Raw genomic sequence first — 26,022 nt, forward strand, 5'->3', positions numbered from 1 at the left:
TCTTTACACGGAGGACAGATCTCTCGAGGCCTCCTTCATCCAACAGATTTGTATTTATGACATCACATCTTGCAGTTAAGACAGTTCAATGTCTTTTTCGGTTTTTTTCTTCTTCTTTTCCTTTTATAACCAGATGACCCTTACAAGTACTTAAAGTCTTGTTTTCAAACTAAGGTCAAAGTTGAAAGTCCTGAGTCTTCCACTGAGCAGCAGGTGAGGTGGTCAAGCTCCAGGCTTCTGAAGTTGTTTTCCTTGTTTTCGTGTCTTTACAGTACAAGTATATATTAATTCTTTATCATAAATGGCCATTGAGAGACAGGGTTCACTGTCAAACAATGAGTTAGGAGAAGAAAACTCAATCAAACATAAACAATAAAAAAAGAGAATCTAGAATCTTTAAAACATTTCGGTTCCAGGTGGTAAAAATACAGTATATTCTTCCAATGATTTAAGCACCACGTTCAAATAAGCGGATCTCATTCCTTTGCTGCTGAATTTCAATTTTCCATAAAAGGTTGATTTTGTACAGTATTCAAAGTCTAAAAGGAGAGAACAGGAAGAAGAGAGAGAAGTGTCAAGACATTCAGAAGGAAATGATTTACAACACTAACAGCAAGTCTGAACAACCAACGAACAGCCGCCTTTCTTCAACAACCATTAATACTGAAGAGCATTATCCATCACAGGTTAGTAACAGTCACTTACATTGTTCTATTAGCGAGAGGAGAGGAGACTGTCTCAGTGTTTCATGTCTGAGTACGTGTTGTTGGTAGAACTTCCATGGGAGTCTCCGATGGGTCGACTGAAACCGTTACCTAAGATGCACAACACGTTGACAAATCAGTGAGCAAATGCATGGGTATCATCATGAGTCATGGCAATGCTACAGCCACAACGCTCAACCATACATGGATCAGGTGCAGACACTTGGTCATTCCGCCAGATTGTTTCAAGCAGACAGTGCGTGCTAAATGGCTGCCGTCTCTACAGTACCTGTGTGTCCATTCAGATGGTGCTGTGTCCCACTGCTGGCTGCTGCCGAGGGGGACGTGTGGCCAGACGAGAGGTGGCCCTCATCGTCGTCATCAAGTCGACGGCGTTTCCCCGGGTTGTGGTGCTGGCGCTTGTGGCCCGCCCTCTGGTCGTGGCCCCGCTGCCCCTCGGAACTCGGGGTCGTGCGACTCTCGACCTCCGACCTCTCCGACTCGCTCTCCGTGTCGTGCCTTTGCCTCTTTCTCTTCTTCTTCTTCTTCTTGTGTTTAAAGGAGGAGCCGCCCTCGCCCCGGTCGGAGGACTCCGCGTCAGAGCTGCTGGAGGGGAGGGGGGGGGAGGGAGGAGCGGAGAGTACAGGAAAGAGGAAGCAGGGGGTCAGTCAGTAAATAGGAATGACACAACAACAACAAAAAACCCTGCCCTGGTATTACAATCTGATAAAAAGGAGGTGTGGGGATGTTCTGAGTTGTCTGTGTTGACACCAACCTTTGCTTACGGTGCCTCTCTTTATCTTTAGACTTCTTCTTCTTCTTGCCCTTCTTGTGTTTCTTGGCAAGCCGTTCCTCTGAGCTCTCCTCCCGCTCGGCGCCCCGGCTCCTCCTCGGGTCCTCGCTGCTCAGGGCCGACCCCCCCAGGGGGGCGGAGGGGTGCGGGGGGGAGAGGGTGGTCCTGCTGGAGCTCTGACGGGGCAGGGAGGTTTGCTCCTGCTTGGCGGGGTAGCCCCTCTCCCTGCCCTCGCCCCTCTCCCTGCCCTCGCCCCTCTCCCTGCCCTCGCCCCTCTCCCTGCCCTCCTCCCTGCTCCTCCGGCGGCCGTGCGGGTCGTCTCGATGGGCGTGGTACCTGTGCTCCCTCGTCTCCCGGTCTCGCTCCTCCCGTGGGCGCTGGTGGTAGTGGTGAGAGCAGCGGTCTCGGTCGCAGTCCCGAGGGTGGTGGTGGCCCGTCCTCTCCCACCGCCGCTCCCAGTCCCGGTGATGCCGGTCCCAGCTTGACGAGCGGTCCCGGTACGACCTGTGGTCCCTCCTGTGGTAGCGATAGCGGCCTGTGTCTCGGTCCTGGTCCCGGCTTCTGTCCCTGGGGTAGCGCTCTCTGTCCCGGTCCCGCTCTCGCTCCCTGTCGGAGGAGTAGAGGCGGTCTCTCTCCCGGTCTCTGTCTGAGGTGAAGGGTCTGTCTCTGTCCCTGGATGAGCGTCTCTCCTCCTTGGAGCTGGGCTTGCCGTCTCCTCTCCCCCCCAGCCCATTGCTGTGGGGAGGGGGCTTCAGGAGCTCCCTGGCCTTGTCCCCAGCCCCGTGCTCCCCGTGTGGGGCCGGGGCCGGCACAGAGGCCCTGGGCTCCGGCGCCGGGCCTAGGGGAGGCTGGGAGACGGGGGGGCTGAGAGGTTGGGAAGAGGCTGGGGAGATGGCGGGAGCTGAAAGGAAAGAGGAGGAGGAGGCAGCCTCCCTGGAGGCGTCGGTCACGGCGTCAATCTTAGTGGCCGCGGCCAATGAGGATGGAGTGCTAGCAGCAAGGGGTGTGGGGACCGAGGGGGGGGTAGCCCTTATGTCGTTAATGGAGGCGGGTCTCTCGGGGGTGGGAGAGGGGAGTCCTTCACTCAGGACAGGGGGCTTGGTCTGGGTGGGGGTGGTCTGACTATGGTGGGACTCTTGGCCATTCACCGTGCTGGCACCCACACTGGACAAGGCTCCATGGCCATTTTCAGTCACCTGCAAAGCACACAAACAGATGAATAAGGCAAACGTTAAACACATGCACCATGGTGCAATATTTGAAATCAACACTTTAAGGCTCTTCTTTTATTATCAGTGTAGCTGGTTAGAAGAAAGTGAACGAAAGATGGATCTAGTGGATCTCCCTGACCTTGTCGGGGATCTGGTCTCCGTTGACCTTGTGGTGGCCGTTCTGGCTGGGCTTGGGCACGCTGGGCTTGGGCACGCCGTTAGAGGCTGGGCTCCCGTTACTGCCGTTCCCGTTGTGGTGCTGACCCGCCTCCCCGGAGGTCTTGGAGGGCGGCTGGGGCCGGGGGGCGGGGCCGTACACGGGCCCTCCCCCATTCCTGCCGTTGACGCGGGCCTTACCCAGGCCGTTTTCGTGGCCAGCGGCCTCCTGGTCCGACTCCTCCGACGACTCGTGTTCGTAGGGCACCAGGAACGCCGCGGCGCTGCCCCCCTGACTCCCGTTACCGGCCGGGCCGCCGTTCACGCGAGGCGGGTGCTGAGCGGACGAGGGGTCTGAGGTAGAGTGGGAAGAGGAAGGCTGGGCGTAGTAGGAGGAGGGGCCTGAGGAGGAGGAGGAGGAGGGGCGAATCTGCTTGCCCTGGCCAATGAAGAAGGAGAGCTTCTGGCGCTTTGCGGGCTCCGGGATCCCAGTGGGCCGGGAGAGAGAGGAGGATGAGGATGCGAGGAGTCCGTGGGCGCTCTTGCCTGGGCCTCCAGTGCTGGTGCTGGGCTTGGAGCCAGGCGGGTGGTCCCTTAGAGAGCCGTTCCCGTTCATGAGAAGGGTGTTCTGAGGAAACAAAACCCGTGACACAGATTCATTCCAGCTGTGTGCACGTCTGCGCTCGCGCACGTGTATGACCATGTGTGTACCGCCCCTACCTTTGACATGTGAGGGGGCAACTGCGGGCCGATGAAGCCGGCGGAGGCGTGTGCGTGCCGGGGCGCGGTGTTGAGACGCGGGGTGAGTGCGGGCGGCCGCGGGGACGACTGGCCGGGGTTGCGGTTCGGGTGGCCGTAATCTCCCCCGTTCTTCAGCTCGGGGGACCTGAGGGAGCATCATAACGGGGTCAGGACACCCGGACGCGTGGGGGGGGGGGGGGGGGGGGGGGGGGGTCACGCATGCTACCTAGCGGACCGCTGGGCCAGCGGAGCGGTGACGGGGTACCTGATGTAGAAGAGAACGTAGGCCTGCTGGTTCAGGACCGAGCGGATGTCACTGACGGCCACCGTGGAGTCGTTCATCTGATACCACTGGCCGTTACTGGCCTGAGAGAGAGGGAGAGACAGGAAGAGCTGTGTTATACACACACACACACACACATCTCTGATATACACACTACTGCTACGTCAGTTCAGTTCTAAGAGCGCGTGTGTGCCACCTTGATGTAGCAGAAGTAGTGTCCGGCGTGGCAGCTGAAGCCAGAGTGGACCAGGACGGCGTACAGGGCGTAGACCTGGGGCTCCCCGTGGCTCTGGGACATGAAGGGGCGCAGGTCCAGGTACTCTGGGTACCGCACGTCCTGCCAGAGGGGGAGAAGGAGGGGGGGGGGGGGGGGGGGGGGGGGTTACCGCGTGAAACACCCACACACAGACACACAGACACACACACACACAACTGGGCGTGACACAGGAGAGCAAAGCTTGTAAGTGCTTGTCTGGTACCTTTGCAATCTTGCCCCCGTTGAAGTTGGCGAAGCGCTTGAGTGAGATGGTGAGGACGTTGGAGCTACGGTGGATGGTGAATCTCTTGGAGGCAGGGACCATCTTCTTACACCTGCAGGCCACCACACACACACACACACACTCTGGGCTCAGTTATACCCTCACAACAGTGGGTCGAGGGTGACCATTTGCAACGTCTGAGGGATTCAGGACAAACATTGAAAAGACTTCACGGTTGTTGAATAAACTCACTTGGTGCATTTGTAGGCATTCTCCCCATCCAGCTGCTCTGGCTTCACAAACTGTTCCAGGGCCTTGGTGATGCTGGGAGCAGTCTGCAGGGGGGGACGGACACACACACAGACACACAAGAAATGCTCACACCCACACACTCCAAGACACTCCTCTTCATCTCATTGACTGAAGCATCAGGTGGTGGGCAGTTACCTTAACCTCCAAGGCGACGTCCAGGTAGGGATCGAAGGTGTCAGAGACTGCTTTGCAGTTTAAACATTTTACTGTGAAGGGGTGAGAGCAAACTGTCAGCCTCCTGTTAAGTTCATTTGCTGGTATTTCATTTGATGGTGTTAGCCAAAAGAAACAGTAAATGCTAAGCTCCATAAAGAGGTCACGAGTACTAACCTCTAGACCTTAGATATCCCCCAAAAACTTGATGGATGAAACTAGTTGCCTGCGTCTGCCTGTCAAGCCTGGAGCGGGAGGAAACGGTCTCAAGCATTACACATCAAACAATAACTAGATGCTGAAGGTCTACAAAAAGAGTGGCGAGGGACAGGAAAGCAGGGAGAAAGACAGTGAGAGAGGAGACATGCAGGAAGCGGCCTGGGTCGGAATCAAATCAGGGTCAGGTAGTGTTAGCTTTAGTGTTATGCGCTATTGTCCACCACGGCGGCGTCCCTAACAAAGAGAAAATAACCAAAACACTGAATCATAACAGCCTTTTGAAGAGGAGAAAGCAAGAAAGAGAGAGAGAGAGTGAAAGCGAAAGAAGATACTGCAGGTGAAATAGAGCAGGAGTAATTACTGAAAGAGGCGACCTGTTGTAAGAGTAAGAAATCTGCCTGGCACCAGAGGTTCCTTATCTAGTCTGTTTTCAGGGTACGGTGTTCTGGGATGACCTCCACCTTATCCATCTATCAACAGGCTCACTGGGTGGTAGTAGGCAAGATTACATTCACATGTGTGACTACTTCCTGGTTGTGTCTGAAGACTAAACAGAACTGACGAATGACATGGTGACTGCGAGTATGTTGCTACGTCACGGGTTGAACGCGCTTGTCGTTGTTTGACGGCATGTATTTGCTGATTTGCACTATTCTAGCTGTTTCTGTACAGGAAGTTCCAGACAAGTGGGCACCTACTTGGTTCCAGGTAGGCAGGACTTTTGCATAGCATCCACAGTGTAGCGTAGGAACTCATGGGCATCCTCTTGGCTCCCGTAGCGGAAATGCTTGGCAATCCCTGTTGGATAGGAGGGTGAAAACGATGAGTAAACCAGTTCCACGATGGGATTAGGGGCTACACTGGAGCAAACACCCACCCAAACAACAACGAACATGGGAGTTTGGATTTGGTTGTTCATTTGCCAGTTGGTATTTATTGCTGAATTCAAACCATATACTTCTTTGTTCCCAAAAATACTGTGCCTAATCATGTGAGAAGTCCTGTGAAAACTTGGAGGGAAAGTTTTCCCTCCAAAAACAAAGTGTAGTGGGGGGCTGGACAGCGCCACCTATCATGTTTTGAAGGGATAGCTGTTTGCCAGACACCCTTTCCAAGAGGGGAGCCACTCACGTTTGAGCTCGTTGAGAACGCCGATGGGCTTGATGACGTTGCCAGAGTTAGCAAACACCTGGGTGATGTGGTTCTGCATGGTGCACATCATACAGAAGCCTGGCTCGTGACCTACACACACACACGGACAAAAGGAGAGCCAAGTTAGGGTTCTCCACTGCTAGTCAACCAGTAAGTGGTTCTGTAAAATAAAACCGCATTAACCGTAAAAGATACACAATTACACAGATCCAAACATAGATTTACAACATAAACATTAGCTGCGACATAAAAACAAGTGACAATCTTGATCAACAAGTGAGTGACTCCATCAAAACAGTTTGATTGATGTTGCGGTGCTGAGTTAAGAAGCAGTGCCAGCTCACGTACAGGTCTTGGAGTGCTCCCTGGACAGCATGTAGTTGGTGAGCGGGGCGGTGTAGGTAAGACACTGCATGGCCGAGTTGAGGAAGCAGGTGTTGCCAAGGTTCTGCAGGCCTGCCCCGATGCGATGGACCTGGTTCCACTTCAGGCTGAGGCGGTCCGGGGAGAACAGAACCTTCTGGGGCAGGGCAATGCCGTCTCCACTGGTCAGCACTGCTGCACACAACAAGGAACAACACAGCAACAATGATGACAAATTACCTTTAAGCGTTCATACATTCATTTTTTTCATTACTGAATAGATGAATCGCGCCTGGTGTGTATCTTGCTAACGTGTCGTGGCAATTGGCCAAACTTGTCAGAGAAATTGTAGACAAGCCTGATTCAGGTCACCTCTACAGGCAACGTAAGGTGATGTATTACAGTCCTAAGTCCTTTAACACAATAGGGCTACATAACAGGAAGAGTTACTACGTAGAAGCTGTAGAGAACAACACTCAGGAAACCTGTTCAGTCAGTAAGGGACAAAAAGGAAAGAAGCCACGAGGCATGGCTGGGCATGGACCAACTATGCACTGTCTCCGAAGATTTAGCTACATTGAAGCAAAAAAAAAAATGAAACATTATTTTTTTTGCTTTGCTCCAGGTACATTTTCCTTCAAGCAGTATGCAACTATAGTAAGCTGGCACAAAATCTAGAAACCAGATTTCCAGCCAAATGCAGATTCCTAAAGTGGTGTCATATTCAAAAGGAGAGTGAGCACATATCCAGTCAGGGTAACCCACAGGCCTTTACCTTGATCCTTGGGCCTGTCCCCAGAGTGGGACGTGTTGCTGTAGACAGTTGCCCCAGGAGTGGGTCCTAGGCAGCCCCCTGCCTTCACCCTGGGTGGGTCACTGGGCGAGGGTCCCCCTCCCCAGCTGGAGCAGCTGCCGTCCATCCCTGCGTCGCCGCTGGGGAAGGGGGAGCGCTTGCACCCCACTGACTCCAGGTCAGACTTCTCCGAAGATCTGTCAACTATGGTCATTGTTCATTGCTGTTGAAGGTGACACACATAGATATTACATTTGGAAAGTCAACAGATTTACTTGGTTATGCAAACAGAGCACCCATGACACATGGTAACAATCCATGTGTGTGACATTTGACTTCAGACTTAACATGACAAGCAAATATTTTAGATATGGCCTGCTGAGTGAGGTCAAAAACTCAAATTTCAGTGTCAAGCATTGTGAATTACGTCAAAGTAGGAGAGTTAAGTGCAGTTAGTGTACTCGCCTACAGGCATGGTAAACAAGTTTAGCCTTGGATTTGCATAATTCACAGTGAACAAAGAAAGAAAAAACAAAGACATCGAGAAAGCGTGCATATGGCACTTTACAACTTATTTAATACACCATTAATTGACGAGTTTTCAGATTAATTGATTACAGTGTGCTTAAAGCTAACACCAAGGCCTACAGTAAGAGCCAAGGTTAACCAAGGCGTACGTGTGTAGCTTACAGTTACATCTGCAAATTCCCAGCTGTTCAAGCGACAAGCATGAAAGTTCCCTGGCAGCGGAGCTTGGCCCATTTCGTTTCAGTTTGGAGTTAGCTAAGCAGATCTGTCTGCCTGCTAGCTAGACTATCAAACTGAAACGAAATGGGCCAAGCCAATCTAACTAATTCAAGACGGATAAACAAAAGCAATACATCTTAAGTGCAATCAATTAACATTAATGATTATGTTTTTTCCTCAAAATGGGACAAACTAAATAATCTAAGCGCTACTGTAATTAGCCGTTTGCAACTAGCTAAGTTCAAAGACAAGTGACTTGACTTTACACACGTTTACGGCAACTGGTCCCTCCCACTCCTGGCAGTATGGCTCACTAGCACTAGCGGAGGCTTTAGCAGATGAGATAGGCCTCGAACACGCAACAAATTCAGATATTGGTAATAGCTTGATCAAAACTTTAGTATTCATATAACAATGTGGAGAGTGAACCGAAATATTGCTGTCTTTCTTGAGCACACTTCAGAATGTTTGATTCAGACAAGTGCGCGCGTGGTAAGAACAAACGCCATGGTAACGGCGAGCGTAACAATACTGCCGAAACATGGTGCAGCAATTGCGGTTAGCATTGTGCAACAATAATGTGCGGCTGGTACGCAATGATTCAAGCTAGCTACCATTCCCCGTTCTAATCCGTAAATGTTGTGTTGAAGTTCAGTTTTGCCATAGCACTGAAACCAGGACATATCATTTAGAAATCAACGGAGGGAAATCTAGCTAACTAGCTAACTAAAAGGAGGGGCTCGAGATTTAAAATTCACCGGTGGTTGAGCGCTGGTTTCCGACATGACACTCAGCGAGGAAACCGGTGTAAGCTAACTACAATAAAACCTTGAAGGTTAGATGCACGGTTATGGTTCTGTTGTGTAAATACAATACATAGTATTCTATACAACATAAATGTTCTTACCTGTAATATTTTACAAATGCATTTTTAGACGTTGTAGCCTACATCCATTCCTTATTTCTAGCGGGTGTCCGGCGGTGAACAATGACGTAGCTAATTTCCCCACGGGTAGATCCGGGGATCGACGTCGAAAGGCAACTCCTGATTCGCTGTGGCTCGTTGGGGAAAATGCTTACAGGACTTTATGGCACGTACACATCTGACCTTACTGTTCATACAAAATCCGACTTTGTTTAAAAATGTCATTGGTATTAGGTAGGACAACCGGCGATTTCCAGAAATGTTTTAATTAATGAGTGACATAGGCGACGTCAAACTACACCGGTAGTTTTTTCGCAACGCCGGTTCAGATGACTTGTTTCACTCATTTTAATATTTGCTGGAACTTATTACATTTTCCTACAGAACATGTTCTCAAACAAAATCTTAATTCTTACAAAAATAAGTACTCTAGTTAAGTGTAGGCTATTTGCATTGAAAACATTTAATGCGTTGACTTCCTAGATTTGTTCCAGAAAAAATATCCACGACATACGCTGATAAATTAATCTTTAATGTACAGTGGCCTTGTAACATCTTGTAGACCTCACACACATTTGGCCATTTACATTTCCCAGGCATGCCCATATGTTAAGGTACAGTTGGGTAAAATAGGTTGGAGAGTTTAAAGAGATATGGTCACGTCTGGTCTGAGTTGGAGGAGGAAGGGTGAGTGCCCTGCAGCTGACTGATCTGTCTTCTGAGCTGGACAATCTCTGCCTCCTGCTCCTCAACCCTTCTCTGTAAACCATGGATCACCTACAAGAGAAAGAGACAGTGGACGCGTCTCCAATCAGTCAGAGAATCTGCTTGTTTGCAACAGAACACACATAACTGCATAGTTTCTGTAAACCATCAACTGGGAATCTGTATATAGGATTGACTGCCCATGCTTTCCTGCACCCATCGCAAGTTAGGATTCAGCCCTGAGGTCTGTTATCATAGTGTTTCCTACCATGTCTTTGTTGCCGAAAAGCTCACTCTGCAACAGCTGGGTGGAGCTGGGACGGAGGGAGGGATCTCGTTTGGTGAGCTGCCTGACGTACTTAGCAAGCACGGGCCAGCGCTGGCAGAAGGATTCGGGGACGTTGCCCTCACGGAGGTCCTCGAGGGTCCGCACCCTCTCCATCTCAGTTCCAAATGGCTGAAACAGCTCCAGGGCCACCACCCCTACACTGTACATGTCCGACTAAAAGGAAGACCACAGAAATATGGGTAATGACTATTACTCGACTTGTTGTAAAGTGAATTCAAGTTGCAATTGAATCATGCAGTCATTCTTTGACCCTTTTCGTGTGTCAAATTAGTTTAGAATGTAAAACCTATGAATCAAGTTACCTTTGAGTCATAATGAGAACCTTCCCGTTGCTCAGGTGCAGCGTACACAAACGTCCCCACTCCTGTGGTGTGTGAGGAATCTGTAAATAAATCACAAGGAGTTAGTTAGGTATCATGTACACGTAGCGCCATCTAGAGGCGCTTTCATAAAAGGTTGCATTTGAACAAAAGTACTTGACTTCAATGACCTGAAAGCTGATGTTGAAGAACCTTTACAATATTCAACAAGCTTAAAAAATCAATTCTTAAGATTATGTATCTATATATTTCGCTACGACCAGCAGCTCTATAGCTTAATCTGTTGTTCGGCCGTTCCACAAAAATTGCATGAGCGTGGTTACAGCTGTTGCCAAGTCACACATGTTATACTGGATATTGCTACTCTCAAGTCATCACAGAAAAAGTTGTTCTTCATAGATTTCTCGGATATGAATAACAGTTGAATTAATAAATTGCAATATTTGACTTAATTGATTTTGAACATAGAAAGGTAAACTCCTACCAGTGTTGTTTGAGGTGGACGGAAGTGGCTCACGGTTGTCCATAATGATATCCCGGCAGGCCAGACCAAAGTCTCCTATCTTCACATTGAAGTCATGTCCATGTAGGAAGATATTTCTAGGCTAAAGAAAAAGAGGAATGTACCTTTAACTGCCACACAAATACATGAGGTCATAATGCTGCTGCAATATTCCAAAACCTTGTGAAGTCAGACATTCAGATGAAAACGAGTTTTCTTTTTTTTTAAATACAAAATTCAGAGCTAGATAGACCACATTATTTGTGTAATTAAAAAAAGTTAACATATCTTCATGTGTCAATGGGTAACACTCAAAACAAACCCTGTCTGAGTCCATACTGTATGCACTACAGGATACAGAAAAATAACAAGTTACATTTCTGTGATGGACTACCGGAAGAATTCGATCATGTGCAGTTTAAACTCCACGAGGCCATTGTACAGGAAGAGTCGCAAAGTATCATTAATCTTTTGAAATCACACCCCGTTAATGAACCTATACAGATTTGGAAATATTGCACTGTCTTTTCAGCGCATCAAAAACAGGTGAGCATGTTTTGTTTTCTTTGCGTATTTTCTCATAAAACTAGGGCATGTGTTTGCTAGCGCATACCGATATGGAGCGTCACTGTAGACAACAAGAGTGCTTTGACGCACACGTAGGCTACTAGTGGAGATATGATCGACAATTTGACAGCAAACTTACAAATCGTCAAGAAAAAACAGAACAGTCAGTTCACATACATAGCCTGACAGTAAACCAGAAAGTCAACATTTATTAGACTATTTAAGCCTTCCACTTTGGTTACCAACCATAAACCTGGCTTTATTTTCTAAAACAGTATGACAGCTGTCGGAGCAATTGAATTGTATTCCGCAATTTTATCAGAAAACGCATCCCTTATTGTTAATATTGCAAAAAAATACGGGACCAACTCAATGATCAATGGATCGAAATCCAAGCCGTCAAAGGTAAAGAGTTCTTCACGTGAAATTGTTTTTTTCTTTGTAGTCTAACAAATGTGCTTCAAAATAAGTTTCAAAAACTATTGCGCATACTGTAATTCATCACCACTGACAACTAACCACAATAATAACCACTAAGTTTAATGAACTGTTATCGCAAAACTCGATTTTCGCTGATCTGGTGCAGATAATAGCGTAAAGAATACATAAAAACAATTCGAATTTTGCAGTTTATTTTCTCAACGTGCTTATTTGGACATGTTTGTTCTTGTTTTATGCCCCCAGGGTCTTGCTATCCTCCCTCTTCACTTAGCAGCCTCGTATAGGAAAGTTCATAGTATAGAGAGCTTGTTATTGGCGGGAGCCAACCCTGGAATTAGGTAACCCACCACCATTATTAAATGTTGTTACCTACAGTTTTCAACTATCCTTCGATTATTGTATGACCACATATTCACAAGAACCTTGATTAATTCACCATTGACCAATTCATCCAACCATTTGCCCAACCAATATATTGGCCTTTCATTTCCTCTCCTCCCCAGGGACCAACAGGGTCGTAATGCCCTCCACCTGGTCATCACCCACTGGCCCTACATCCACGCCACCTGGCCCGCACCACAATCACGTTTTCAGACCGCCATGGCCAGCATGCAGAAGAGGGCAGAGGCCTGCCTACAGGTCCTCTGCAACCATGGAGTCGACCTCAATACTGTGGTGAGTGACCACACTAGCCTCCAAGAGAGAACAAGTCAAATCAAACCCAGAGAAGCATTATTTGTTTCTGTCACACTGCCAAATGACCTTCAAGACAGTCCTGTGTTCTGCATCATGTTCCCCAGGTGGACAGTGGGAACCGTCAGACAGCCATGCACCTGGCCGTGCGCTTTGCCGCTCTCTCCGCCATCCACATCCTGGCCAGCCACGGGGCCGCTGTCAACACCACAGACCTGTGCGGCATGACGCCCCTGCATATGGCCGCCGGCATCCTCAACACAGAGATTGCCGTTTGCCTGATCAAGCTTGGTGCAGATGTCAACAAGGTTCTTTTGACCTCTTTGTCCATATGTTCTTGCTGCTGCTGTTGTGCCTGAGCAAGTCTCTACCAGCCTCCCTTAGATTTATACTGATGTCCTCTGGGGACAGATTTCCATACAATGGATCCAAAAATGAATGGGGTTTTACCTGTAGCCATCCATGCAGTATAAATATGTATACAGTATCACATCAATATCATTTATATATATATATATATATATATATATATATATACAGTATTATAACCAATGACATTGTGTTTGATTTGAAGGCGGTGAGCCACTCGGGGAACAGACCGCTGCACCTGGCTGCCCTGGCGACAGCCTGCAGGCCAGTGAAGAACATGGACACAGCACTAAGATGCATCACTGAGCTGCTGGACCAGGGGGCAGGTAAGGGCTACGGTTACGTCCCTGTGGGGTCCAAACACACACAGCGCATAAATGCACAAACCCCAACACATCAGCGCTCTCCTCCCCCTCCGCAGAGGTGGATGCCGTGAACAACGTGGGCCGGACGGCCCTCCACGAGGCGTGCAGCGTGGGCAAGGAGTCCGTGGTCAACCTGCTACTGAGGTACGCAGCTCACAAGACTGGACACAAAAGACCTCAAACGTCCTCGAAACTCAAACATCCGACAATACTTGGGGCGCACTGGATCCATTTACTCATTGTCTTGAAAGCAATGCAACAGTCAGCCAAAAAGGCCTCCATTGAAATGAAATCAAACTTCTCCTGTGTCATTTACAGAGTTGATGTTTGTTACATTGTTACAATGTTACCTTTCAAATAATGGGATGTCTGTGTTTGAACCAGGCGTGGTGCCGACATCAACAAGCAGACGCCAGCTGGGGAAAACTGCCTCTTTCTGTTCCTGGACCATCAGCCCAACCTCTGCCACACCTCCCTGCTGGGCCGCCTGCTCAGCCTCACCTCCCCTCTCACCATCGCCAACGGGGCGGGCCTCCAGCCCAGCACGCTGCTGCTGCCCCAGTACTCCCGTCAGCGAGAGCAGCTCTTGGCCCTGACCCGGCACCCTCGCAGCCTCATGGACATCTGCATGATCCAGGCGTTCCAGTCTTACGGCTCGTTACGCCGTCAGACCCTGGCGGAGCTCCTCCCTGAGAGGCTGCACCGCTACGTCCTCTGGGGGAGCTCCTGTGACATCAGCTTTGTCAGCGGCGATGACACGGCCAAGTCCGGCAGCTGGTCAGACTTGTTTCATCGCGAGGAGCCGCCGGAGAGGGCCAACTCTCTGGACGTCCCCGCACCAGAGCGCCACAGAGCCTCGGAACACTGACACCTTCCGGACGTTCTAGCAAGTTCCACGGAGGGGGATGCATGACCCACCTCATTAAACTCTTTTCTGATTCTGTTGTTTGAAACTTTAATTCCACCTCAATGCCAGTAAAATCATAATGAACAGAGATGGTGTTCTACTTCGGTTCCAGGAATGTCACGATGAATGTTACACACCGGACATAACATAAGGTATAATCAGCTGAACCACCCGACCCAATCGTTTTTTCTTAGTTTTAAAACAGGGTACTTGTGGTTTACATCTGTTTTTACATCTGTTTTTGATATTGTGTGTATTGTGATAGTGTTATTACTGTTAGTATTTGTATTTTGTATTTTTACTGCTGCAAAACAAATTGCCCCTCTGGGGACAAAATAAAGGTTGTAGTTTACTGGACACTGCTCCTTACCTTCAGGTCTCTGTGCATGATCCCCCTGGAGTGAAGGTACTCCACACCTTCAAGGACTCTCTTCAGGATGCTAAGAGTCTTCACTGTGTCCACACAGCCGTACGGATCTGAACACATCAAGCCCAGCAACGCTCAATACACAAAAGTCTTACTAACCCTGACCTAAATGTAATGAGTACATGTCAAACGAGACAAGGTGTATGCACTTTAGTCAAAAACGCGTCTTGTTTGAATAGCAGGATTTCGAAGTGGGAAGCGTGTTGCTGTGTAGGGAGCAACTGTCTGTTTACCTGCAGAGCTGCGTCTGGTGTTCCTCTCAGAGATCCAGTCTTTGAGGGAGAGCTCACACAGCTGCATCTGAATGTACAGCATCAGGTGGAACTGCACCTAAAACATGATCCAGAGGTCCACAAGCCGGGTTATGTCAGTGCTGTACAGTACACCAATAACGTTGTTTTAATGCTCAGATGTGATTGTTTTGAGCTGCATTAGGAACGAGTGTAGGTGCAACCTACTGCAAAGCTGCATCCTACCCCAGTCCTAATCCGTACCTTGAAGCAATGTCGTTGAGTATCATGAAAAGCACTGATGACATCATGTTTCTCACCTCCATGGACGAGTGTTTATCTGTCCACTTCTGGCTGTCCTTGTCAGTGCAGGAGTTGTTGTTCACCTCCAGCCCGTTGGAGTCGTCCTCTGAGACCCCCGAGCCGTCCCAGCTCACGGCCGGACACGGCTCCTTCAGCGGGGGCCCCACACCCTGGCCCCCCCTCCCCAGGAACACACAGGGAACGTAGTTGTCTGGGACGAGCTGCATGGTTTTGGGGCACACTGCCTGGCTGGTCTCTCCCTGCTTGGTCGGGGGTTTAGACGCTGCTCGGTCCCTGGAGCAGTTGGAGCTCTCGAAGACGATGGAGGAGCCGTTGCTGCTAGCAGAACTGTCCTCAGTCCTGGGAGGTCGAGGGGACAATGCAGGCTCACGGTCAGATGCCAACTGGTTCATGAATGTTCATGCTGTACGTCTTTGAGGAGGTGTGGTGTGGGATGTGCAGTGATAAGTAGACCTCACCTCTCTAGTAGTGCAGGGGACTCCAGTGCTGGGAGGACTGATTTGAGCTCTGGGGGGGGGGGGGGGGGGGGGGGGGGGGAGAGAAAGTTAAAAATGGAGCCTTTAATTGTGTTTCTAAAAAGACCTACAGGTGCACAGTTTCACATTGTTATTTTCTAGGCTAGTGTGTGTGGGTGAACTGCTCCTTACTGGTGGCTCTGTTGGGCTGGACGTGCTCCATCCAGGCTGTGTGGTAGCCCACCACATGGGGATGCTGAAGACTGGAAAGCAATTTCACCTCCCTCAGGACCTGAAACAAAGGCAGGAGGATAGAAGGTTAAATAAGATTTAATAAATGTTGAATAAAGGAAAAAAAGGAAAAACACTTGTTGTGTCCTGCATCTAGTGAACACCACCGCCCAGAAGATAAAGCTGGTACAAATTATAGTAAGTAGGGAATGATAAGTAAAATACATTGTAACAATTCTGTAGAATAAATATCTTTATCATGATAAAAAGTGCTTTTTATCAACTTGGCAAAGAATGTTAAACAAATGTTTTGCTCAATACCTTCATACAGTCCTCCCTTGAAACATTCTTTATCAGGATTTTCTTAACAGCATAATTCTGGCCATCAAGCTTGTTTGTCACCTACAAAGAATTAGGGTGCATAGAGAGGTCATGTCATAGTCATGTAGGGTTTTCATATGCGGTCATTTTTATTTTCCTTATCAAGTATTTGATTACTTTAAAGACTTTGCCATATGATCCCCTTCCAAGTTGAGAGATCTCCTCAAACTCGCTGAGGTAGCGTGAGCTCTGTGCCTGGAAGAGGCCCTCTTTTGGTCTAGAGAGAGATAAGAGACACTATCATGTAGAGAAGGCCCCATGAGTCAGGCCACACTAGAACACACACCATAAACACACCAATCACACAACTGTAACTAGCCATAATCAGAACTTACCTCAGCGTAAGGCTCTGGATGTCTGTGTTAAGGCATCTTTGACCCTAAAATGACAATTTGAAGACATTTACACCGAAAGTAAAGTAGATGAAAGGAGGTAGAAGAAGATTGTTTGTGAGGTGCTATGTGTTACCTGAGGGAATAGGGAGTTACTGGCAGCGTGGAGGAGCTCTGTGAAGGCTCGGTTATGTTGGAGTCTGACCGTGCTGAACTCGTCACTGATAGCCAATGGGGAGAGAAGGTTCATTGCTGCGAGGCGCTGACCAATGACTGAAGGGGGAAGATGGAGAACAGGCCTCACAAATCAAGGCTGTTTCAATTTTGAACGTTCCTCATTAGGAATAATGCCCACCAAAAAAGTGCATATTTGCAGTGCAGATTGGGGGAAGTCCATGAAGTGTAATGAAGCTTTGCTGTTAATCAAATTCTAAACTTTTGAAAAGAGATGCAAAACTGAAAACAGCCTCCCTTGTTTCACTGGAAAAGTGGTAGCCTACACTCTGTAATTTCCACGCTTTTAACACTTTTAACGAAACGTTTAAGTCTGCATGTCAGCCTTACCTTTGAACAGCATGTGTGAGCGAGAGGGGTCCCTCTCGTAGACGAAGCAGAGGTGCTCCAGCAACGAGCCGAGCAGCAGGTGGTTGGGGATGGCAGACGCAAACTCCTGGATGGATGGATACTGCTTCCCCGCTATGAGAGCCTCACAGTTACTGCTGCTGTCTGAGGCTGAGGACAGGAAGGAGTTCTGAGCATTAGCCTACTGGCATGAGAGGCTAGGAGGCTAACTAGATCATAATCGGGTTGTCTCTCTCAACTATCCCCTCAGAGGCAGTCACGTTCTCCAGAAAAGATTGTGCCTAGCAGTGCAGCCTATTTGTAATATGAAGTAGATACTTATTTATTTTCTAATACACAAACGTAATCTCTAGTTTCAAGTTAATAAAGTTTTATGAAAAACGTGTAAATAAAAGCAGCAACCTGGAATTTTTTATCAAAAAACAATGTGGGGGAATTTTATATCCATGTGATATCATGAGAAACTGCATATGTATCTGCAAGCAGCACACAGACACGCACATTTAGCCTATAATGTGGCTCGCAGCATTTTGCACCACTGGTTAACACTAGGAATATGTATTGTTTTTGATAATTCAGGCCACACCGTTGAATGCGATCGTTTGACTTGCTATACTAGTATGCGCAGTGCAGCCCTCAGCCGCCTGTTGACGTCCTGCTCCAAATATTTCTCCTCGGTTTAAAAACATTGACGATGGTCGTATGAAGATACCATGATCACATTTTCTTCTATCATATATACTTTAAACAGTTCAGGAAGCCCCGCGTGAGCAGGGCATCAAAAAATTGGTTGATACTCGTAATGTTCCTCTCCACGGAAATCTTTAGTAAAAGGCGAAAGATTTATACGATCTGAAGAGAAACCAGAGTGTACTGACTATTGCTAGACAACCTTTACGGCCACATTCTAAGACATGACATTGCATTTCATGGTTTGATCGTGTTTTTCCAGGATATCCAGGCTAGTACTTAAAAACGTGTTTAAAACGACAGACATGCGACGTATGTTAGTAAATCTAGTAATAAACGGTTTTGTCTTTGGTCTGCGTACACGCGAAAAGCATGATGGGAAGTAACAATTACGTTGCGCAAAACAGTACACTACATAGCGGGGAAAAAAAGCAATGTAGGCCTAACATAACTTAAAAAGTTATAGAATGTTATTGGGCTGATCGCTTCTGAAAACAAAATTAAAACAATTGTTTTACGTAGACGTATGTTGCTTAAATTCAAGCCAAACCAGAGCCTGTTAATGTATATTAGACATTCTCTGCCATTACGTTACAGTGCATGCGCGGTACATTTACACCAGTCTGAAGCTTGTTCTGAAGCTGACAGCAAAAGTACAACAGCGACACCTATTACTATGGCTATCTACACGTAGATAACAAGGATGATAGTGCACTATTATCATAGGACTACTTTGATGTTTGTTCCAAGATACATTGTCTTCATTAGATTTTTAGAAAAAAGAAAAAAAAGATCCTACATCCTTATCCTAGACGTACACAACGTATTATATTAGTTTGACCGTATAACACAATTCTCCAGGTTAACCAGACAGCTTAAGCAAATATGTTTATCTTACCTTCAGCAATAACCCTGGCTATCAATTCAACAATGTCTTTCTCCCCAGAGTCCATTTTATCATAGTGTGACATAAGTCAAATATGAATGACTTTCAGCTCTACTTGAGATCACCCCATCCATTGACTAGCAAGTCTCCCAGCCCATCTTGTTTATGCATGTGAGGGTGTGCTCGGTAGGGAGGCTTATCTACCATTACCAGTCCATTCAGACTGGCCCACCACCCCAAAACTCGTCCATGATAAAAAGCAGTACTGTGAGGTGAAGGAGGGATTGAGAAACATACCACCTGGGTCTTTGACAAGGTTCTCATTTTTTGTTGTTTTTGCATCACTGAGTGCTGCCTCTGTGATCTACACTCTCCTCCTCTCTCTCTCTCTCTCTCTCTCTCTCTCTCTCTCTCTCTCTCTCTCTCTCTCTCTCTCTCTCTCTCTACCTCTCTCTCTCTCTCACACACACACACACGCACACGCACACGCACACATCACTCACATCACAGGGTCAGAGCAGCACCTTGAGCCATTTACTCAATTACACAACTTTCTAACGCTATACCTTTAAAGTTGTGAGATATTATTGAACACCGGATAGTCAATAAAGGTCTACTCTTGGTAAGTAATGCACAGTATGCCTCAAAGCAAAACGTTTTGTTGATATAGCATACAGTATGTTGAACAAGCTGAAGTGAATGTCAATCCGCGTTGTAACTGATGTGTCAAACCAAATACCGGCTATGACTCCACCCCTCCACTTTCTGTCTAAATGTGGATGCAGCAGGTGAAATTACATTCAGTTTGCTAGCTACCTACAGTACTTACTGTCAAACTGAATATCCTCTTCATCTTCACTGGGCAACGAAAATACACTTCTCTCGGCTCTTGTGGTGGAGGTAAAATTTCGCCGAATCAAAAAGTTGCTCATGCTTCTACTCGAACTTTCCTCTGGTTTGAGCCCCTTCGATGTCGAACTAGCGAACATAGCGATATGAAGGAAAAGGTGTTGTGAATTTGCTCTACTGAGCAAGCTAAGTAGTTACCTTCACTGTAAACCATATATACCTATATTTAATTTGCCATATTTCCAATTCTTCTACAGTCTACTCTACTCTGTCGCAAACGTTACTTCGTGAGAAATTAAATCGGATTCCAGCCGGGAAAGGCTCCTGTCAGCCATGCCTCACCAACACGATGAAAGGCACCGTCACCTAACTAGGTCCAAGCTAAGGGTGGAGAACAATTCTGTTAATTGCGATGCATATATTATGAGCAAATATTATATTAGAACAGCCTGATCCTATTTTTTTGATCACAGTATTTCAGTGTATTGAATAAGGAGATACGTGTGATCCGAATCGTGTTCATCAGTAAATATGTATGATGATTTTGACCCAGTCCCTGCAGCATGATCTCATATGAGCCTTGTGATTGGCTCTTTTAAGATGATGAAATATCAATGCCATGAGAAATAGGTAAACTTTTGGAGGTCCCATTCCCCCAATCAAAATAAATGGAAACTATCAAGTGAACAGGAAGTTATTAAATGTGGCATATTCCAATCATAGACTGTAGGCCTCTATGATTCCAATGTTAAAAACGTGAAATGTATTTATCTATGAGATTCACACAGTTATACATACGTATCGATAGTAGAAAAAACGCGTTGATAAAAGCTAATATTAAAATAATGAACTTATTTGTAATTATTCGATCTAAGCAAAATTTCAGTCTGCGCTAAAAGTTTGCGTACGTGACGCTCGTGACCAATCAACACCAACTTCTGGTTGCGCGCGGGGATGTTAGAAGCAGTCTGATGAGCCTGACTGTATACCAGTGCATTGCTTTCTCGAGACTTTTATTTTGTCTCGCTTTAGAATTTACAGTTCATTGCATTGTCCAGTTTTGTAGATAGTTAAATATGGTCTTTCGTCTGTAGAGCAGTAGTCAGTATGACAGATGCTTGGTAAGTACGCAAATAGCTGTAGTTAAATAGCTTAAACTATTATAGCCGACAGAGTCGGTAATTATTCACTTTACAATCTAACTTGTTTAGTAGCGTACATTACCAAGGACTTTAGATAGCTAGCTAGCGACCTACTAATAACTCGCAATCTGCAGCCATGTAATTCGGTTGATTCCTTCTCTCTCCGCACAGTGTCGAGCCGGCTCAGGCTATCAAGGCCATAGACAGGCACTCAGTGCACCAGATCTGCTCTGGTCAGGTGGTGCTGACTCTGGCCACTGCCGTCAAGGAACTGGTTGAGAACAGTATCGATGCAGGGGCAACTAATGTTGGTGAGTGTCATGATGTGTCTTCGAATAGTGCTACAAAGGTACACAGCTGGGTGGTAAGTACCTTCGGATTGTATTGTGTTGTAGTTTGTACACGGCACTACAGTGGTCTGTCATCCTGCAGACATCAAACTGAAAGACAGTGGAGTAGAGCTGGTGGAGGTGTCTGACAACGGCAAAGGAGTGGAGGAGGCCAACTTTGAAGGACTGAGTGCGTGGCATCTTTTATCCATCACTAAAGGAACTGTGCACTTGCTGTGCTAGTTCCCAAACTTCTGCAAGCACCATGCTGTTTTGTTGTTGGATATTAAGTTGTTTACAAAGTTGTTACATAGCTGTATCTCTCTCCTTGCCTTAAGCTCTGAAGCACTACACTTCCAAGCTGAGAGATTTCTCAGACCTTATCCACGTGGAGACATTTGGCTTCAGAGGTGAAGCCCTCAGCTCTCTCTGTGCTCTGAGGTAGGACAATGTGTTCAAAATAGTGCTCATGTTGGTGGCTTCTGTCTCTTCTTCTCTCACTCTCTCTCTCTCTGTCCGTCCACCCCTTCCCTTTCCAGCAACCTGAGTGTTGTGACCTGCCATGAGTCAGTTCAGGTAGGCACCAAGCTGGTGTTTGACCACAGTGGTCACCTGGTGCAGCGGTCGCCCTGTCCCAGGCAGCCTGGCACCTCAGTCATCCTGCAGCATCTCTTCTACACCCTGCCTGTCAGACACAAGGAGTTCCAGCGCAACATCAAGAAGGTGGGTGAAAGGAGAAGGGGAGGTATAACAGGGTCTATGTTGGGATACTAGGCCCTGTCTTATCATGATTACTCACAAACTGTTTTTAGCCCGCTGTATGCTGACGATCTGCATAATCCTTTATGCCGGAGGCCCGTTTGAATATAAGGTGGACAGTTAACGCTGTGTTTACCAAGCTGTCTTTTTTCCCCTCATGTCAGGATTTCACAAAGATGGTCCACGTGCTCCAGTCCTACTGCATTATCTCCTCAGGGGTGCGCATCACCTGCACCAACCAGACAGGGCAAGGCAAACGCAGCCCAGTGCTCAACACCGGTGGCAGCCACAGCATGAGGGACAACATAGGGGCCATATTTGGACCGAAGCAGGTAAGAACGTCTTCTTCTTTGGATTCCATAACACCAACGCTATGGCTCTGACGATTTGGTTCTCCCACAGCTTCAGAACCTCCTCCCGTTCCAGCAGCTATCTCCTACAGAGAACGTCAAGGAGGACTATGGGCTCACAGGGGCGGAGCTACCGCAAGAACTGTTCACGTGAGTTCTAGGGTTCTCCATACCAACTCAGGTTGATGGGATTGCCGCTGGGTTATTTTGTGTTTAGGTCTGTTCTTAGGTCAGCCTCTCACAGGAGCCTGAAGATGAGTTCGCGAATGGTTGGCCTAGGACTTATGGTTCGCTAGGCTCAGTTATGAACTGTCTAACGTAGTTCTTCTTTTGTGGGGTTGTTCTTGCAGCATCTCTGGGTTTATATCCCGGGGGGACCACGGGGTGGGGAGAAGTGCCACTGACAGACAGTTCTTCTTCATCAACAACCGCCCGTGTGATCCTACGAAGGTAAGTAGAACTTACTTTTAACCGAGATGAGATATCAAAGTAATTATACGTGGAAGGTTTTGCGTTTTGTATTGACGTGTTTCTCATCTTCTAGGTTTCTAAACTTGTGAATGAGGTTTATCACATGTTCAACAGACATCAGTATCCCTTTGTTGCTCTGAACATAGCTGTGGCCTCAGGTAAACAACGTGCAAAGTAAACGTGACTGTATGGAAGTCCGAAATGTTCTCCGCCTCTATAGTCCACCTGAGTGTTTGTTTGTGTGTTTTCCAGATTGTGTGGATGTAAACGTGACACCAGACAAGCGTCAGATCTTCCTACAGGAGGAGAAGCTGCTGCTAGCCATCCTTAAGAGCTCACTCATCTCCATGTACGAAACAGGCGTCAACAAGTTCAGCCTCAACCACACAGCTTTACCTAGCACCAGTAAGAACCTTTCAATTATTGTTATCACATATTGTTGTAGTGTGTTATATTTGTTTTGTCTCCTTATTTGTTAGATATTTATTTCTGCTGTTACAGCTGCTATTATCGTTGACAGTTTCTTAGAATTTTAGTTTTGTGACATTTGTTTTGTCTGTTCCTCCCTAGATTCTTACCAACCTGCGGAGTCTGAAGAAGGATGTCAGGTGGTTCCGTCAGCTGAGAGTGTTCTAGAACCCAAGGACAACTCAGAGGCTGTGCTCCTAAGCCCAAAGTCCTCCTCTCTGAACCTGGCTGGGCTTAAAGCTGCCTTCTCTGTGCACAGCAACCAGGGTACAAGGAACCCCACAAACGTATCCAGAGCTGTCAGTGGCGGTCCCACTCAAAAAAAGCTACAGTCTTTTTTCGGAGGGTCTCAGAAGGGTAACACTCACAGACCAACTTCACACTTCCCATCGAGACCCACCAGAGATGTCCTTAAGGGTTCCCCAGCAGGCCGGTCTGTGTTGGAGGGGTTTAGGTATGGGAGGTCTTCAGACAATGATTTAGACTCGAGCAGAGAGGGCACACTGTCAGAGTGTGACTCTACCACAGCAACCCCTGAGAGCCTGCAAGGTAAAGGGTCAGAGTTCAACTCTCCTGATGCTACGGACATCGTCAGCAATCCTGGTACTAAAAACGATATATTTGATGAACATTTAGACAACGAGAAACCATCAGACTATCATAGTGAACCATACCTTTCCACTGCAAGCACAGACTTAAGCCCTGAGGCCAAAAAGCCTAAGTTGGAGGATGACCGTTTCTCCTCAGACAGCCAGGATTCAGCCCAAGCCTGCATTGAGGGATCTTCTGGCCCGAGGGTGGATGCCCCCAGGCGTTTCCAGAAGAGGATGGAGCCACTGCAGTTCTCCGTCCCAGAGCTTAAGGGGAAGGTGCGGAGGCTGCAGCAGAGGCAGAGAGACAGGGACGAGGACAGACTGAGATACAGACGCTTCAGGGCTAAGATCAATCCTGGAGAGAACCAGAGTGCAGAAGACGAGCTGAAGAAGGAAATCAGGTTTGATGCTAGTGGTTGTTCTGATTACTAATAAACCACAAGAAGGAATGGTCATCCTAATTTGGGTTAGTCAAAGTCAAACCCCTTATTGTAAGGCCTCTGTTGTCCAGCTGTATTACTAAAAGTTTACACCCGCTCTCCTCCATAGTAAAAGACATGTTTAAGGAGATGGAGATCATCGGCCAGTTCAACCTTGGATTCATCGTCACCAAGCTAAATGATGACATCTTCATTATCGACCAGCATGCCACCGACGAGAAGTATAACTTCGAGATGCTTCAGCGGCACACTGCTTTGCAGGGGCAGAGACTCATAGTGTGAGAAATCTCGACAATACTCTCAAAGCTCCCACGTTGTTTAATAGTGGAGCGCAGTATCTGTCATACTCAGACTACAGAATCAACACAACTGTGTGACAAACACACAGCTACTTACAAATGTTCAACAAATCGTTCACTTCCATCCTCTGTCATGTCTTTTTAGACCTCAGAACCTCCATCTAACCGCAGTCAGTGAAAACGTTCTCATGGAGAACCTGGAGATCTTCCGGAAGAATGGCTTTGACTTCCTCATCGATGAGGATGGTAGGAGGACAGCACCTGTCTCATGATTTCAAAGTCTCAGAATGAGACATATACAGGATATGCCATAACAGCGCTTGCATGTGATGTCGGTCTGACTGGGATCTGGCTGTGTGTCCGCACCCCTGCAGCCCAGGTGATGGAGCGCGTGAAGCTGGTGTCCCTCCCCACCAGTAAGAACTGGACGTTCGGCCCAGGGGACATCGAGGAGCTCATCTTCATGCTGAGTGACTGCCCAGGGGTCATGTGCAGACCGTCCCGGGTCAGACACATGTTTGCCTCCCGAGCCTGCAGGAAATCTGTGAGTGTGACGTGACTTGATTGATTCAAGATGGTTGGTATTTAATATGATTTGTATAATATTATCTTTTGTACATATAGAAATGTACTCATAGGACACTGAATACCTTTTCAGACCTGGATGAACAATGAAGTTGTATTTATCTAGTCTTGGTATAGCAGTACAATAATATCCTCTTAATCCTGGTTGATCTGAGATGTCTGTAAACATGTATGAACTACCGAGCAATGTTGATGAGCTGATGTAATGTATCTGTACCGATTCACGGTCTACTTTCTCAGGTGATGATTGGCACTCCTCTGAGCGTCAGTGAGATGAAGAAGCTGGTGCTTCACATGGGAGAGATCGAGCAGCCCTGGAACTGTCCTCATGGCCGACCCACCATGAGACACCTGGCCAACCTGGACATGATCTCACCGGACTGAGACGACAACCCTTCAGACACGTGGCTCTACCTTTCAAGACCAAAGCGAAAGCATCACGAGGTGTCTCGTGCTTAAACTCATCTGTGGCACAGAAATGTACATTTCACTGCGTCGCAGTTTGGAAAGTTTTAGTTGCACCTAAGTGAAGCTTGAGTTGAAGAAAAGCACAATAACGGAACTCGTCTGCTAAATCCTGTAAATATATTTCTAGTACCACATGCTTTCATTTGTTTAAATTGTCTTATTTCAGCATCAACATTTTTAATATGTTCACGTATATGCTCATTTTCAATAAAGTGACAAATACAAATATGTTTGGTCATTTTTATTTTGATAAAGTTTATCTTGCCTTGGATCCACCAATCCTTGCTTCAGACAAACCAATGTCTGCGTTTTGTCTGACTCTCTTCAGGCCAGACCCTGCAGGGGGAGACTACTCAGCTCAGACGGTCCTCAGGTTGTAATATCCACGGGGCTGCTGGACTCAGCTGCGGATGTCGTGCATTGGTTTTATTTTGTCTGTAGAGGGCAGCAGTCGAGAGCACACAGCATTTCCATTTCCCATA

At 47.4% G+C, this 26,022-nt stretch overlaps 4 protein-coding genes and 1 non-coding gene across 9 annotated transcripts; 2 read left to right on the forward strand and 3 right to left on the reverse strand.

Moving 5' to 3' along the window:
• Nucleotides 1-121: 121 nt before the first annotated feature.
• Nucleotides 122-9,158, reverse strand: usp42 (ubiquitin specific peptidase 42). Of its 4 annotated transcripts, none has more exons than XM_047032897.1 (17): nucleotides 9,014-9,158; nucleotides 7,342-7,582; nucleotides 6,552-6,758; nucleotides 6,183-6,293; nucleotides 5,750-5,849; nucleotides 5,010-5,077; nucleotides 4,815-4,885; nucleotides 4,620-4,702; nucleotides 4,368-4,479; nucleotides 4,085-4,225; nucleotides 3,871-3,971; nucleotides 3,585-3,750; nucleotides 2,848-3,492; nucleotides 1,480-2,693; nucleotides 994-1,310; nucleotides 706-815; nucleotides 122-539 (listed from the first exon to the last, which is right to left on the reverse strand). In XM_047032897.1, the coding sequence occupies exons 2-16, from the start codon at nucleotides 7,571-7,573 to the stop codon at nucleotides 739-741; spliced, it is 3,645 nt and encodes a 1,214-aa protein (XP_046888853.1). In that variant the 5' UTR covers nucleotides 7,574-7,582; nucleotides 9,014-9,158; the 3' UTR covers nucleotides 122-539; nucleotides 706-738. The 4 variants fall into 4 exon arrangements, with proteins under 4 accessions (XP_046888853.1, XP_046888854.1, XP_046888851.1 ...); XM_047032898.1 differs by having other exon boundaries at nucleotides 994-1,307; nucleotides 6,552-6,761; nucleotides 9,014-9,157; XM_047032895.1 differs by having other exon boundaries at nucleotides 6,552-6,761; nucleotides 9,014-9,157.
• A 384-nt stretch (nucleotides 9,159-9,542) lies between these two features.
• Nucleotides 9,543-19,994, reverse strand: eif2ak1 (eukaryotic translation initiation factor 2-alpha kinase 1). 2 transcript variants are annotated; one of them, XM_047032899.1, is made up of 15 exons: nucleotides 19,617-19,994; nucleotides 17,194-17,361; nucleotides 16,766-16,902; nucleotides 16,633-16,676; nucleotides 16,415-16,514; nucleotides 16,238-16,318; nucleotides 15,878-15,977; nucleotides 15,689-15,737; nucleotides 15,227-15,569; nucleotides 14,910-15,006; nucleotides 14,620-14,726; nucleotides 10,890-11,010; nucleotides 10,388-10,467; nucleotides 10,005-10,238; nucleotides 9,543-9,808 (listed from the first exon to the last, which is right to left on the reverse strand). In XM_047032899.1, exons 1-15 carry the CDS (start codon nucleotides 19,774-19,776, stop codon nucleotides 9,689-9,691), a joined length of 1,941 nt encoding a protein of 646 aa, XP_046888855.1. In that variant the 5' UTR covers nucleotides 19,777-19,994; the 3' UTR covers nucleotides 9,543-9,688. The 2 variants fall into 2 exon arrangements, with proteins under 2 accessions (XP_046888855.1, XP_046888857.1); XM_047032901.1 differs by lacking the exon at nucleotides 19,617-19,994 and adding an exon at nucleotides 18,800-18,972.
• Nucleotides 11,361-14,613, forward strand: LOC124475978 (ankyrin repeat domain-containing protein 61-like). The gene is made up of 7 exons (XM_047032902.1): nucleotides 11,361-11,879; nucleotides 12,159-12,253; nucleotides 12,419-12,590; nucleotides 12,716-12,916; nucleotides 13,183-13,303; nucleotides 13,399-13,486; nucleotides 13,727-14,613. Exons 1-7 carry the CDS (start codon nucleotides 11,751-11,753, stop codon nucleotides 14,208-14,210), a joined length of 1,290 nt encoding a protein of 429 aa, XP_046888858.1. The 5' UTR covers nucleotides 11,361-11,750; the 3' UTR covers nucleotides 14,211-14,613.
• On the reverse strand, nucleotides 17,970-18,083 carry LOC124476143. The gene has a single exon (XR_006957011.1). It is a non-coding gene; the product is annotated as a U5 spliceosomal RNA (small nuclear RNA).
• A 263-nt stretch (nucleotides 19,995-20,257) lies between the features above and the next one.
• On the forward strand, nucleotides 20,258-26,016 carry pms2 (PMS1 homolog 2, mismatch repair system component). Its single transcript, XM_047032904.1, has 15 exons — nucleotides 20,258-20,757; nucleotides 20,950-21,089; nucleotides 21,211-21,297; nucleotides 21,446-21,548; nucleotides 21,647-21,830; nucleotides 22,031-22,198; nucleotides 22,269-22,366; nucleotides 22,567-22,666; nucleotides 22,761-22,845; nucleotides 22,940-23,092; nucleotides 23,258-24,149; nucleotides 24,275-24,466; nucleotides 24,633-24,733; nucleotides 24,862-25,031; nucleotides 25,313-26,016. The coding sequence occupies exons 1-15, from the start codon at nucleotides 20,744-20,746 to the stop codon at nucleotides 25,454-25,456; spliced, it is 2,631 nt and encodes an 876-aa protein (XP_046888860.1). The 5' UTR covers nucleotides 20,258-20,743; the 3' UTR covers nucleotides 25,457-26,016.
• Nucleotides 26,017-26,022: the final 6 nt, after the last annotated feature.

This window comes from Hypomesus transpacificus, chromosome 13, assembly GCF_021917145.1.
Source record: "Hypomesus transpacificus isolate Combined female chromosome 13, fHypTra1, whole genome shotgun sequence".
NCBI classification, from domain to species: domain Eukaryota; kingdom Metazoa; phylum Chordata; class Actinopteri; order Osmeriformes; family Osmeridae; genus Hypomesus; species Hypomesus transpacificus.